The 14,888-nt window shown below is 20.8% G+C and overlaps 1 protein-coding gene across 1 annotated transcript in view; it reads right to left on the reverse strand.

Annotated features, from left to right (window-relative positions):
- Positions 1–14,861, reverse strand: part of Slip1 (SLo interacting protein 1) — a 96,241-nt gene extending 81,380 nt beyond the window's left edge. The window contains exon 1 of the mRNA XM_011497516.1: positions 14,756–14,861. Coding sequence (XP_011495818.1) covers positions 14,756–14,776 — 21 coding nt within the window. The 5' untranslated portion in view covers positions 14,777–14,861. The remainder of the gene's footprint in view (positions 1–14,755) is intronic.
- Between the last annotated feature and the right edge of the window lie 27 nt (positions 14,862–14,888).

Here is a 14,888-nt window from a genome sequence, read left to right on the forward strand (position 1 = left end):
AATCGCAGTGGATTAATACGTATACTTTTGTACATTTTTATAATGGACCCTCGAGAATTCCTCGTACACGTACTGAGTAGACATGTATCTCACTGTAATTCCCACAGGCTAAAATCCATGTCACTTTCTATAGTAAATATTTTTTGCATGTTATGTAGCTGAGTGAGTAAATTTTAATAAAATTAAGGAAATTAAAGTTTTATATTTTCATTTTTATATACATATTGTAAGAAATATATTGTTGATGAGATTAATATTTAACATACTTAAATGAAAATTTAAGTATAAAATTACATCAGTGCCTACATTTGTAAAATTAGTGGCTGATAAGAAATTAATTAGAATAATTATTAATTAGTACTGCAAATTCATTGTTAATTAATTTGCAATTAATAAGATTTTTTAAATATCTGAATATATTTATAGATAAATTTGGAAATTGTCTTATAAATTATAAACAATATTTGTAGATTATTTATATAAAATTGAATAGTACAAAATGTAATTATTACTACTACGTACATATTACTACTACGTATTCTTTAAGAAATATTTTTCTTTTATCACCAAGTTTTTTAAACATCTTCTGTTCGATTTCAGTCCTATCATTATTAGTATTACTACTACTATTTTCAGTCACAAATTTTATGCTCCGAATAAACATTGTTATTGTTGAACATAATTTTTCTTTCAGTATTTATTATATTTTTCATCATTTGAATGTGTATACCTATCTTTAATGAATAAAAATTAAAAACAATCAGGCTTATGTGATAAAGTTATTGTATTAGCAATTTATACTTTGAAGAGACTTTATATATACGAAACTAAATAATAACTATCTTCCAAAATTAAAATTTTAAACAATAATTGACTATGCAAGAAAATTATTAGTAAATAAAATTTTTTATTGATAGCACTGCTTATAATAATCAAAATTTAATTAAGCAGCATCGTAAAATAAAATGCTAATTTTAATTCAGATATCACCTTTTTAATATATTTAAAAGTTAATTATATAATTGAATCTCTTTAAACTAGCAATTGAATACTTCATTAATTTTAAATGCATGTGAAGAAGAATATTGAATATCTTAGTATATATATTGACGCTGCATTTACTAAATCTGAGAAATTAAAATGAACACGCGTTTAAGGAATAATATATGAGTTATAATAATAAATTTATATACAGAAATTATTTATATTGAATTCAATGTTCTTAAATACGTATAAAAGTTAATTTGATCTTATCGTAAAAGTACAGCGATAATTACAATTTAATTTTTTCAATTTTTTGAAATTGTAGAAAGATACTTTTAAAAAAGTTCTTATTCTTGTCTTCTTATATTATATAAATTATAATTTATATAAATATCGTATATTTAAATAGTTTTAAGTAAATATGGTATTAAATATGAAATTAAATATTTAAAAAAATGGTAGTTTAAATATAAAGGATAATCTAATATAAATAAATATTTCCATAAATCAGTTTCACATTAAAAATAAAAATAATAATTTCATTATATTTAATTTCCTTCTATTTAAAACATATTATATTAAAACCGCGTATGTAAAGTATGAATCTTAAAATATCTATTGTTGAAATACTTGATTGTAAATTAATTTTCTAAATGAATTATTGTTTATGAAAATTTTGTATTTTTTATTCAGTTACTTGTGAAATTAAATATTAAATTCAATTTTATAATTTAAAGTACAAGAAATTGATTTCATTAAAAAAATTTAATGTTTATTTTGATTCTATCTCAAATCTTTTACATCTACAATAATAACTTTCCTAAGATAAATTTTAAATTGATTTCTTAATGTATTAAAAAAGGCAATTAGATTTGTTCATATTTATTTAAATGAAAGGGAATTCATTGAATTTTCAAGTCTTCAAATGAAAATTATTAAAAAATCGTTTTTAACTATAAACATTGATCTTAATATATTTAATTTATTTTCTTAATATATTTTCTAATAATTAAGCAGCGTTATAGATATATAGACTAATAAAATAAACACATGAAATATGAGAATGTATTTCATTTTTATTAAGATATTTTAGAGAATACATATATATAAAATAGTATCCACCAATAATGCGTAAATATGCTATATTTTACTGTTTTTATTTTTGTATAAAATTTTCTGTAAAAAAATAAAAAGAACTAAAAAATGTGAATCTTAAAAATTTAATCTTAATAAGTTAAAAAACTGTTTATAAAATTTAAAAAATATAAAAACTGTCGTTATCATAATACACATAAAATTAGATAAAGCCATTAAAATAATTCCAAATCAAAAATTAAATAATTTACAGAAAAAATTCAGCAATATATATATATATATATGAAATTGTTAAAATATGTATATTTTTTTTGCATCAAGATCAATAATAATTTATTACATAAGACAATCATTTTTTAATTTTCTTCTTATAAAATATAGTAAATATTCTAATATAACCGTTGAGATCAATTTACGCGATTGCTTTCAAAATTCAAGTATCCGGTAAAAAGAAATATTAAAACACTTCTGTTATCTTGATTACTACAGAGAAGCTTGAAAGTAGCTACAAAGAGCAAAGAGTGTTATCGCACACTGAGATTCTTAACCATCTTTTAAAGGTTGATAAATCTCCGTTGAGACTTTTAAGCGTTGCTTTTTGTGAAAGACTTAGATGCCGGCGATTAAGAAAATAATATATAAAACGACATTTAGATTTCACACAATTTTGGTCTTGATAAAAGGAACCATTTACATAGCCATGATGAGTACATAAATGTATACAATTTCAAGTTCATAATCAAATACATTTTATTTTTTATATTTTCTTATAATTATTTTTACAAAATCTTATCAAGATCTTTAAGAAAAATTAAAGGTGATGTATATTTTTCATTTGTTAAAATATTAATATTAACAATATAAATTTTAATAATATGTGATTAAATATTATTTTATTTTCAATTTTAATTAGGTTCCTATGTACATAATGTATATATTGTATCACTTATAATGTGCTACAATAACTACATTTAGACACTATATTATTTTATACTATATTTAAAAGTGTTAGAAATTTATAATTATATATTTTATTCAATCAGCCTGATTACTTTTTAATTATTAATTTTAATAATTGTTAACTACCTTTAATTATTGCCTATCATAAGCAAGAAAGATTTTATCATGATATTAATTAAATAATGATCTATAGTAAATTTAAAAAATTAATTTTTAATTGAATAACAAATTTCGGGAATATATTAATTTTAAGAAAATAATAAAAATTGAATTAAATACTTTTTATATAATACATTATCAATAAGATCACCTATATTGTAAAAGAAATTGTTTTTGAAATAATATGTATAAGAAATTATATAAATAGATCATAAATACACTTTGTAATTAATATGCAATAAATATGGTTCTAAATCTTTTTTTACACAAACTTTTGTACAATCAATTTTTACAATTATCAGAAAATTTTCAATTTAATTTAGTTACGCAATTGTGATACTATTTACAGATGTATTTACATAATCTAGAAACCAGCATAAAATTTGCTTTAACATATTTGTATCTTCTAATGAAACATTATAGTATATTTCAAATACTAATAAATATATTTATAAAGTATACATGTTGTATAAATTCAATTATTATATTAATGTATTTGAAATAAAATTAATTGTATAATTTATTTCGTGACAAAGAAAGTGTATATTTATTAACTTAGAATAAAAATAACTTTATTCTCTAACAAATATGATCAAAAATATAATATTTAAATTTCAAATCAAATAATCTTATTAACCAATTTCATTACATATATAAAATCTTAGTTTTTAATTATAATTATAAATATTTATAATTAAAATTTTTTTTATTTCTCCACTGTATCATAGCCGGGTATGTATTACTAACAAGTTATCTTGATTTTTTTTCGATCTTATGCATAATTTATTATTATACATTTTGTTGCGTATGCAAATAAATGTCGAGTCTGCTTCGCTTACAACTTGTCAGTATCTACATGATATTTTTTATCATAAATAATGGTATTATTTGAAATCGTATTATTATTGAAAAAAAAAAAATCTATGAAAGTATGGGTTAATGTTTACGGATAGGTTAAAACTTTCGATATTATTTCTGTTCAAATAATAATATTCACTTTTTTTTAGTTCTTTTTCGAATATATTTTTAATTAATTTTAATTTTTATAAAAACATGCATAACTCGTAGTTATTAAAATTATTATTAAGCATATTCTCCAATAAACTTTATTATCATATGCATTATTAAATCAAAAAAATAATTGCCATGAATTAATTTTAAAATATAAAATTTTAAGATATATACAGTATTAATGAAAGTAGTAAGTGAAAGTTAAAAACATTCAATTATAATCTAATACATTACTGGTAGTGATGATCATAGGACTATGTTTCATTTTTCAAATGATTAAGATTGTACTCGTTGTGATAGTAGTTAAAAGTTTATATATATTTAACAAGTTGATTATAATAAGACTTGTTTCATATTCCAATATACATGTTTTCTTACGTAAAGTTATTAGTAATAGTTTACTAAGATATTTCATTAGGGGATTACTAATTTACTATCAGTAATGTTCAAAAGTGATTACTTCATTGGTTAAGATTGGATTAGAAGTTTCTTAGTTCATTTTTCCATAAATACTGTATAAGCTAATATAAATAAGTTAAAATATCCAGTAAATAAATTAAGAACAGTATTGAAATAACTTTTTTATTTTTTATTCGAATTTATATTATTAATAAATTAAATTTATAAATTAAATTAATATAAGAAATGAAATTTACTTACGCTTGAAATAATTATTAAAATCTTTAGGTACAAAGCTCTTGCAAATACTGTGTAATGGGTGTAATACAATTCACATATTGAAAAACACACATATTGTAAAAAATATAAGTTAACGAATACAATATTCTGTAGGACAACCACAACCCTATAAGCCAGTAGTAAGAATATAAATAAAGTAATATAAATCTTGACTTTGTTGTTGATAAATAAATCTTTACGGGTGAAATGATGTTCTGGATTACTTAATGGATTATGACATAGTAAATGTTCGAAACAATTAATTAATATCATTAACAACGATGCATGATATATGATACATATGTAGTGGATAATACAATTTGCAATAGCTACAGCTAAACCCAAGTGGAATCTCTGCACGTAAATTTCAAAAACATTTACTCATATAGGAAGTAGTATAATAGGAAAAAAATTAAAGGTTGAAGGAATCATATGAATGGGGTAACAGCATGACAGATGGGAGGAAATTTAATCTAAATACGATCAAATACCTAGTACAATCACTTGTAGGCCAAAATGTTATTAATTAATTTGCCACATGGACCAAACTAATTGAAGCCGCCTTTACGAGTTATATGACGATAACTTTATTGATCTACAACTTCAATTTTAGGGTTCGAAGCTTAACATTCTAAAGGTCCAGAGTCTCTGGCTCGAAAAATCTTATTTCATCTTTATGATGCAATGTATCAACGATACCATAAAGAAAATGAAAACAGAGATATCTATTTTTACCGCAAATTTATATAATTTATAATATTGACAGGTTTTTCATAAAACCTAATTAATTTATTAAGATGTCAAATTAAGAGTAGGAAAATGAGAAAATTACATAAAATAGTGACTAAGAGTTTTTATAAAAATAAGTAAACGATTAAAGGCGCAAAAAAATCTTCCAGGAATTTTGTTTTTAATAGAGAAGCTAATAAAAAGGACTAACAAATATGCATTCAAAGTATTAAAATAAAAAAATATGTAATACTCAAAATTAATACAAATATCCATTAAATAGTTACTTAACACACAAATATGTTTTTAACTTTACTCTTGATAGTTTTCATAAAATATTTATTATATAAACTAATACTTGCATATACTATTTATTATTTGATTTATTATTTATTATTTGATTTATTATTTATTATTTGATTTATTATTTATTATTTGATATTATTATTCCATCTCATAAAGATACTGAACATTTTAGTGAAACTGATTACAGAAATATTGGTTTTATTAAGTGAATAAATGAAAACTTGATCATACGATTCTTTAATAATATCATAATTATTTTAAAATTCAATGCAACTTAATTAAAAGTGATGAGGTATTGAATGAAATGTATTAATTCATAGCTGTTTAAAATGTTAATGGAGAACATATATTAACTTAAGATTTCAACCATATAGGGAGTTAAAATAATAGACAAGATCGTCTATTTAAGATAAAGTAAGAATTCAATATTTTTATTAGAGTATTTATTATTTATTTTTTATAATTTATTATATTATTAGAGTACAAATATTTTAATTATTAATTATTGTATTTTAATATTGACTATCTTTTCTTTCATAAAATGGTTGTATTTAATTCATTTTAGTTGGTTTAGTTAATTAATAATTTTATATTTTTTAGAAATAATAAAAATAGTATAATAATATTACATATAATAAATTAAATATATCTTTTGTATAAATTACATAATTTTTAAGTACTTTTCTAAATACATTTCCATGAAGTGCAATATACTACTTTAGATTGCACTGACATGCAATGTGCAACGTATATACGTCAGGGAAGTTAAATCTGAAACTTTTTGAAGAAATGCTTTTCGTGAAATGAAAAAGAAAAAATGAGTTAGTAAATACATGACTAATGGTGAAAAAAAAACTCGAAGGAAACGAGCTTCAATATTAACCAAAGCAAACTTGAGTAAGGTTGGTCCATGTGCGAAGAAATGGATGAAGCATATTTTCATATTTGTAAAGGTAAATTCTAGTTCTCATTGACAGTTGGTAAAAATCATGATGACTTTTTAGTCGCGACAAATGAGAGTCTGAGAGGAATAGAAAAATGGTTGAGGTGACAGAAAGACATATGAAAAGAGAGCTATGGCAATCTAAACTTCAGCACACAATATTATCACGCCAGAAAAATCTCAACTGCCCCACACTCATTAGAAGTGGGTCTGTTTTAATCTTTTTCTGTATCTTCGTAGTGCTACTATATTTAAATAAAAGTACCTTAATGCTTTCAAGCGACAAATATTTAATGTAATTCTATATTTTGTCAAGTAATTATTTTTATTTTTTTTTCATTTCTCTTCAATTATGATACTTTGTCAATATTTATTTTTATTATAATTTATCATTCATTTTTTACTTATGTATTTTTGTGTTTAATCCACTTATTTTTTGTTAGAAATTATAATTTGATAATTATAAATTCTTGCAATTGATAAGCCTTTTTCATGTATTATTTTGGAAATAAGTATTAGATTTTAATTTTAAGATATATTCAACTTGCCCTCTTTCCGTACCACATTTATCTATTTATATTCCATATGCATTCAAAATTTAATTGATTTTATGTACTTTTTCAAAATGATTGTAATTTTCATGATTCTTATGATGTAATTGTAACTTTTATATCCTGTTTTTTTCAATAACATCAAAATGAAAATATAGAAATAGAATATGAAGTTACATTACTATGATTATTATGCATTACTATTATGCATTACTATTTATTTTTGTATTAAATTTAATTTTCATTTAATATTTACTTTTTAAACAAGTAGATATAATTTTATATTGTACAATACAATCGTATGATCGTATTATTTAATAGTTAAAATTCATAGTTCTGTATTGAAATCTTATTTTCGTAGAATATATGAAATCTTCCATAATCCGTATTTTTGAAATTTATTTTATAATATCGAATTTAAGACCTTTTAACAAAATAGAAAAAAAAGATTAAATGTTATATATTTCTTAAATAATTTTTATAATACAGTTCATAAATATATCTATATAAAAAAATAATTTATGTACAATTTTATTTTGAAGTTTCATTCATTTAAAATTATAAAACATAAGTTTGTTATTAGAAATATTTATATTTATATTAATAATTTCTATGAAATAGTATATAACAATAATGTAGTAAAAAGCATACAAGTGATATTTAAGAGTTAAGAGGAAAAGTAATAAGAAATAATAAAATTGTTACAGTATAGAGACAGGAAAGAAAGAGAGAGAGAGAAGATAGATGTCGCGTACCAGCTATATGTATGTCAATTAAAAATATGAATGTTCTTCTTCTGTGAAATTACTCAATAATGACTTTAAATAATAATCAAACATCTGCGCAATATTTTGGAACATTTTTAATAAATTATGGAAATAAACGTGTTAAAATTGTAAATAATTTCTTGTTATATTCCTCATTTTGCATAAATTTTTAATTCTCCGCCTACATCTACTATAATATGTATGTTATTGAGTGTTAACCTGATGAATTAAATAATCAATGTGTTTAATATATTAGATGTTTTGCTTATTTTCGAGTACATATTTTGTTATTCTTCAATTCCAAATTTCATCAATACATTTATTCAACCATTGATAATAAATATTATCATTTAAAAAAAAAAATACAAAGTATTTTCGAATATGCACAATATCAAACTATACATTCAATCCTTATTAATAGTGCTAGTCTGTTCAATAATATAGTGCAGCGAAAAATTTATAAGTAAGTTACAGAATTAATAAGAGAAACAAGTGACTGTTCTAATTAAGTGCCGTAATTAAATAAAGTAATTCCTTGAACATCGAATTCGCGTATTTTCTTAACATTATAAATTAACTGAAATTTTTATGCGAATAAAATTAATGATTTAATATTCATAAATTTTTGGTCTATGGTAGATTAATTGCTTAATGATAAATTACAAGCAACTAAAATCAATATAATGTAATCAATTTATTAAACAAATTATAACACTCCTATGAATTTTAAGAAAACGCTTGAACTTGATATCTATATTATAATTATTAATATCGAATATTAATTATAATAAAATATGTATAAATATAAATAGTAAAAGATGTAAGGGAACTAGTATTCTATCATAAACATCAAAATATTAATATTATACTTAATAAATAGAAAATATAATATATATACTGTAATAGAGTTGGATGATTGAAAATTTCTTAATATATTAATATTTTTTATCATGATTTTTATCACACAGCAATAAAATCAAGCATATTAATTAATTGCAATACAATTGATCAGTAAATCTAAAAGGCATACGTAGAACATTACATGCTAATGGTTTCGACAATGATTACAATGACTTAAATTATTAAACCAAAATACATTATTGATTATAAATGCATAAGTAGAAAGAAAGGATGAATCTTAAGAAATTATTTATTTAACTTGCGAATCGAAGAATGTTTAATATTACCTCATTCTTGACCTGCCTTGTCAATAAATATTGCATTCATTAAAGGAAAAACTCATGATGGACCTTAACATCCATTCTCAAATTTTCAACAGATTTTACATAATGTATAATAAACTTATAAATAAGATCAAAATATCACCGGTACATAAATGTCTTCCTTTCTAACTCAATTGTATTTATTTCTTTATAGGAATCAAACGTAACTTGATACAGAAGTTACTCGCTAATGTTTCAGTCAAGAATTTTTACATATTTATATTCGCCAGTTAGCATTCTATCAGATTCAAATATGTTATTGATCACTAAACTCTAATATTAGTTCATAGCTCATTAATAATAAAAATAGTGCTTACATTTAATACAATTAAATATTTGGACAATAATAATACATGTATCTTAGATAATTGTATTTTAACTTCCACTGAACCAATTACTTAATCTCATTAATTCTGTAAATCTAGGTCTTTAAGTATTAAATTTTTTACTTAAATTATTTTTAAATATTTTATTTTATATATTAATGTTAATTAAATCAATAACATTTTCTAGTATATTATCATAAAACCGAAATCATCGTAATTGCAACTTTATTTTGTTGGAAAATCTTTAAATACCCATAGCCGATGACATCGGACACAGTAAAAATTATAAGTGTGTTGCTCATATTATTACTATCTTAAGTAAGATATTATACTCAAGAATGTCTATATAAAGATGCAATCTAGTGTGTGCAATACTGCGATGTGCAATGAAAATATAAAAACAATTACAACCAGTTAAATTGCAAAACAATTACTCAATCACAAAGCCGTTCCTTAAATGAAGAAAAATACACTAATATTCATAATGGTTTTACACATCTATGCATAAAGTAAAGATTTCATAAAACATAAGCTAGGTATAGACATAAATATTCTTACTATTCGAATACAGGAACTTTTTTAGTAGATGAAATTAAATTAAAAAGTATTTATCGTTTTTTAAGTATTATTTAATTTGTTTAAATACATGTAATTGATTTCATTCAAATAAATTGATAAAAGAATATATTCATTATTTATATTATAATTAAAATTAATAAATACACAAAATATTTATTTCAATAGCTATATATATATATAACGTAATAATTAAAATAATTATCAATGCATTTATTCTAACTATTATTCCGCTGTACAGTATATAATGGAGTTAATTTAAAATATTTTAAAACATAATAATCATATTCAGAGAATAAAGTAAAATTTACTGTTTCTGAAATAAAAAGTGTGTAGATTGAATCTGTATTTCAAGGTTCACATAGTTTGCAAGATCCAGAAAATTAAATGACGGAAAAGGTTGATTTTTAATCATGGTAAATAGCACTATTATAAGAATTATTATTTAGATTTTCTACATAGCTTGGTTAAGTGTTGTATATAAGTATAATAAAAGCTATTAATTGTTTATATATATTTTTTTTTTTATTAAAATTTGAATCTTACAACTAACGTCAGTACTGAGCTTTCTTGAAGTATAAATCGTATGCTCTATAAAGGTCAGTTTTCTCTTTGACTACTTAAATCAATACGTTCTCATAACGCTTTATAAGTCGTTAAAAGTAAAGATGGACTGTCGTACAGCCAGTATCAACAGCTTTTAAAGGCTTGGTTAAAAGAGACCGTTACAGTCAAGTTGAGGAATAATACGAGCTGCATGTCAGAAGTGAAAGCAAGCCCATATTAGTTCGAGCTAAAGGAAAAGATCGTATAAAAAAGAGATGCAAGAGTGAGTAAGAAAGATGGATAAACCTTTGCTCTTTCACAGTAACTATGATACCAGACATTAAAAGACCAACCAATGTACACGACTATTCATTGGTAAACATTTAGTTTCTAACATTATATACATCATATTATACCTAACATACTTTTTTCATCGTACATATACATAATAGAATTAAGAATATAGTCAAAAATAATATGCCTACTAATATTTTATATTAAATAAATTTAACTATATATATTGTAATTAGCATTTTTGAAATATTGAGATTTTTTCAAAATATTTCTAAAGTTATCTATATGATGTAGTTTAATATAATTTCAAATATAACCTAAATATAAAAGTTTTCAACCAGGATTAACATTTAAATAGTTTTTTAATTTTATATAAATTTACAAGATATTTTAAATTATTACATTATGCAGTTACTTTTGAAAAATTTTTTAAGTTTTTTTTTTTAAATATTAGGTATAATTTAAATTGCATTTTTGAACTATTTACAGATACTATTAATGAAAAGTTAATTTTAATAATATTCAGACAATTATTGGTTATTTTAAGCCTGAATCTTTTAGAATGTATACTAGTTTTCAAATCTTTCTAGGTAAATCTCGAACTATAAATCGTTGTTTAATAATTTGTTATAAAGAATTTGAGAAAATTAGAACAATTACAGTTTGCATTTTTTATTCCTATTACAGAACAACAAACACAAAAACAAATACTATTTCATATTATACCGTATATTTAATGAATCAATTATTTATTGATAAGCAGTTTTTTCAATTGAGACTTTTGCAAGCTATTCTTTCTTTTATTATTTATGAATATAACTTCTTATAATACATAGCCTAAAACATTTATCATTTATAATTATTTTTTATAATATTAAGAAATTTGTATAAAGAAACCAAATAACATAGTAATATTTTATTTCCTATCAAAACGTATTAACTTTATTTAATTAAAATTTTCATATATCTTAACCACGATATAAAGTATCAAATTTCAGAATTAAAAGAATAACAAAAGAAATACCCATTAATACTCAGCTTACAGAATTAATGCTTAATCTAATAAAAATATCACTAATTAAAAAAAACTTTAACATATCATAAGTAGTTACGAAATGTCTGAATTAAAATATTTATATTAAGAAAAATTCAATAAATACAAAATGTATAATTCATTGATCATATGATGTATGAATAATTACAAAATTATTTACAAAACCTATATAAAATCTAATGAAACAATAATGAAAGACAAAAAGATAATAAAAAATACATTTTTATAATTTAAAAATATCATTAAATATATTTAAGCTACATGTAAGAAAAAAAATTAAAATGTTGATAAAATACAAGATATATTGATTTATTAAATCCTTATAAAGAATATAATTCAAATAAGTACAGTATGGACACTTGAAACAGAACATATGTAATATTTTTAAATGATACGTACACAGTAAATATTTAAATATATTTATTGTTGATATAATTAATTATTCTACAATTATTAAAATAGAATAAATATATTCATATTTTGTGTATTATCACCAATATATATATATGTACATTTCTGTTGAAAATTAAAAAAAGCATTTAAAACGTGTGGAATAATCAGTTTAGGGTTTTAGCAAAGAATGTCGTCTTTCATTTTTATTCGTAATATAATATAAAATTCTCTGTTAATAATATGGATTTTATATATTTCATAAATAAATTTCAATTCATTCGATTAATTTTACATAAATTAAATTAATTACTACCTTTTTAAGTTAAAGCTACTAAGATGTTACTATTATCCAAGATAATTGAACTTATGAAATATTATATTTCAATTTTGTAATGTTTTTAAAGAACTAATTTTTGTTATTAAAATTTTATAATGACTATTAAATTTTAAAAATTAGAACAAAAAACTAATATGTAAATCATTTTAAAAATGTACTATCAAAATTGTAATATCGAAATTATTTAACAATTAAATATAATTATCAATTTTATAAGTCTTATATTTAAGTTTCATGCAATAAAATCAAATACAATAAACTTGATCAAATGTATCACATAAATTTTATTTTCTAAATATGAATTTAATTAATTTATTAAATTAGTTCATATATATTTATTGGAATTTATATAATTGGTTATTTTCAAATCATACTCTTTGGTATATTATTGAATTTATTGTTTAAATAACAAAATAATTAAAAAACAGATACGAATTATATCAACGGAAAACACATAATGTGTTTGGTAACCAAAATAATACTTATTAATGACTTTTATAATAATATAAAATTATAAGTTTTATAAACTTATAAGTTTTATACCGAATATACTAATGCTTTAATCATCTATATAATATACAATTGTGCTGCTGGAAACCGATTATCATTATTCTCTAATTAATTTAAATCGAATTCTTATTACAAAGATAAAATATTTCTGACTGCAATGAAAATATTTTAATATCGTTAGATATATATACGAAAATTTTATTTCAAATGTAATATATGCATGTGCATTTACAATTTTAATTGAAATTAAAAATAATATGAAAATATCTTACAAACTAGGCAAAGGAAGATACAAATTATCATAAATATTCTATCTGTATATATAAACAATAAATGAACAATAACAATTTAACTCTATTTTACTATAATAATTTATTATATTTTACAAATATAATTTTAGTGCAATTTTTATTGGTTATAAATTTATTATAAAACTTGAAAAAATTATAATCAACAAATAATATTGAATTTGTAACATTATATTTATATTACAGTATATCAAATTTAAATAATTACTAAAAAATTAATTTCTTAACCATGATTTACATCGTTAATACTTACGTCTTAATTCTATAATTACGCAATAAAAATATAATTACTTACGATTTTATGGCATAAATGTTTATTTATATTAATATTTTTAATTGAATCTTTAAGGGTGTTTTATACAAATATATATTTTTCAAATATAAAAATATTATATTTTTATTAAAATATACATTGCATGAATTTGCTAATACACCTTGAAATCGTATTTGCTATTAACTGAGACTATTATATAAATATATATTTTAATATATTATTAAATTATTATGAGTCACAAGCATTATATATTAATTTCAATAAAGAGTAAAAAAATAAAATAAATAATAAAATGATACAATATATGCTTATTTGAAATATCATAAAATGTGAAGCTTATTTTTAATTCAATAAATAACTTATTAGAAACAGTATTTATGTTCAAAATGATCCTGAATAATCGGTATAAAAAAGTCCTTTCTAAATAAAAAAAACATAAGTAACTAAAATATTTCATTTATAATATCAAATTAAATTAAAATTTATAAAAATTCATAAGAGTATTTAATTCGACATTTTCAATTAAAGGATATTAAATAAATATATCTATCAAACAGAAATATTTGATAAAATTATGAACAAATATTAAAGTATTTCAATTCAAGTTTTTATTACAAATTGCCTAAATTTATATTGTATAAGTGTTGTTTTTTTTTTAACTATTTAATCAAGTATAAAGAATAAAACAATGATAAAGTTTAAGCTAAATAATTCATCGTGAATAACTTTACCTTGAGTATTACGAAGTCCATATCGTATTAGTGTCCACAATAAGTTAACGATCTCACAATCTTCTCATATATAGAAAGAAGTTTAACCAGATAGTAAGAAAAAAAGAGGAGACAAAGAGAAAGAGAGAGAGAG

The sequence above is a fragment of the Ceratosolen solmsi genome, unplaced genomic scaffold (genome assembly GCF_000503995.2).
Source record: "Ceratosolen solmsi marchali unplaced genomic scaffold, CerSol_1.0 scaffold10, whole genome shotgun sequence".
Lineage (NCBI taxonomy): Eukaryota > Metazoa > Arthropoda > Insecta > Hymenoptera > Agaonidae > Ceratosolen > Ceratosolen solmsi.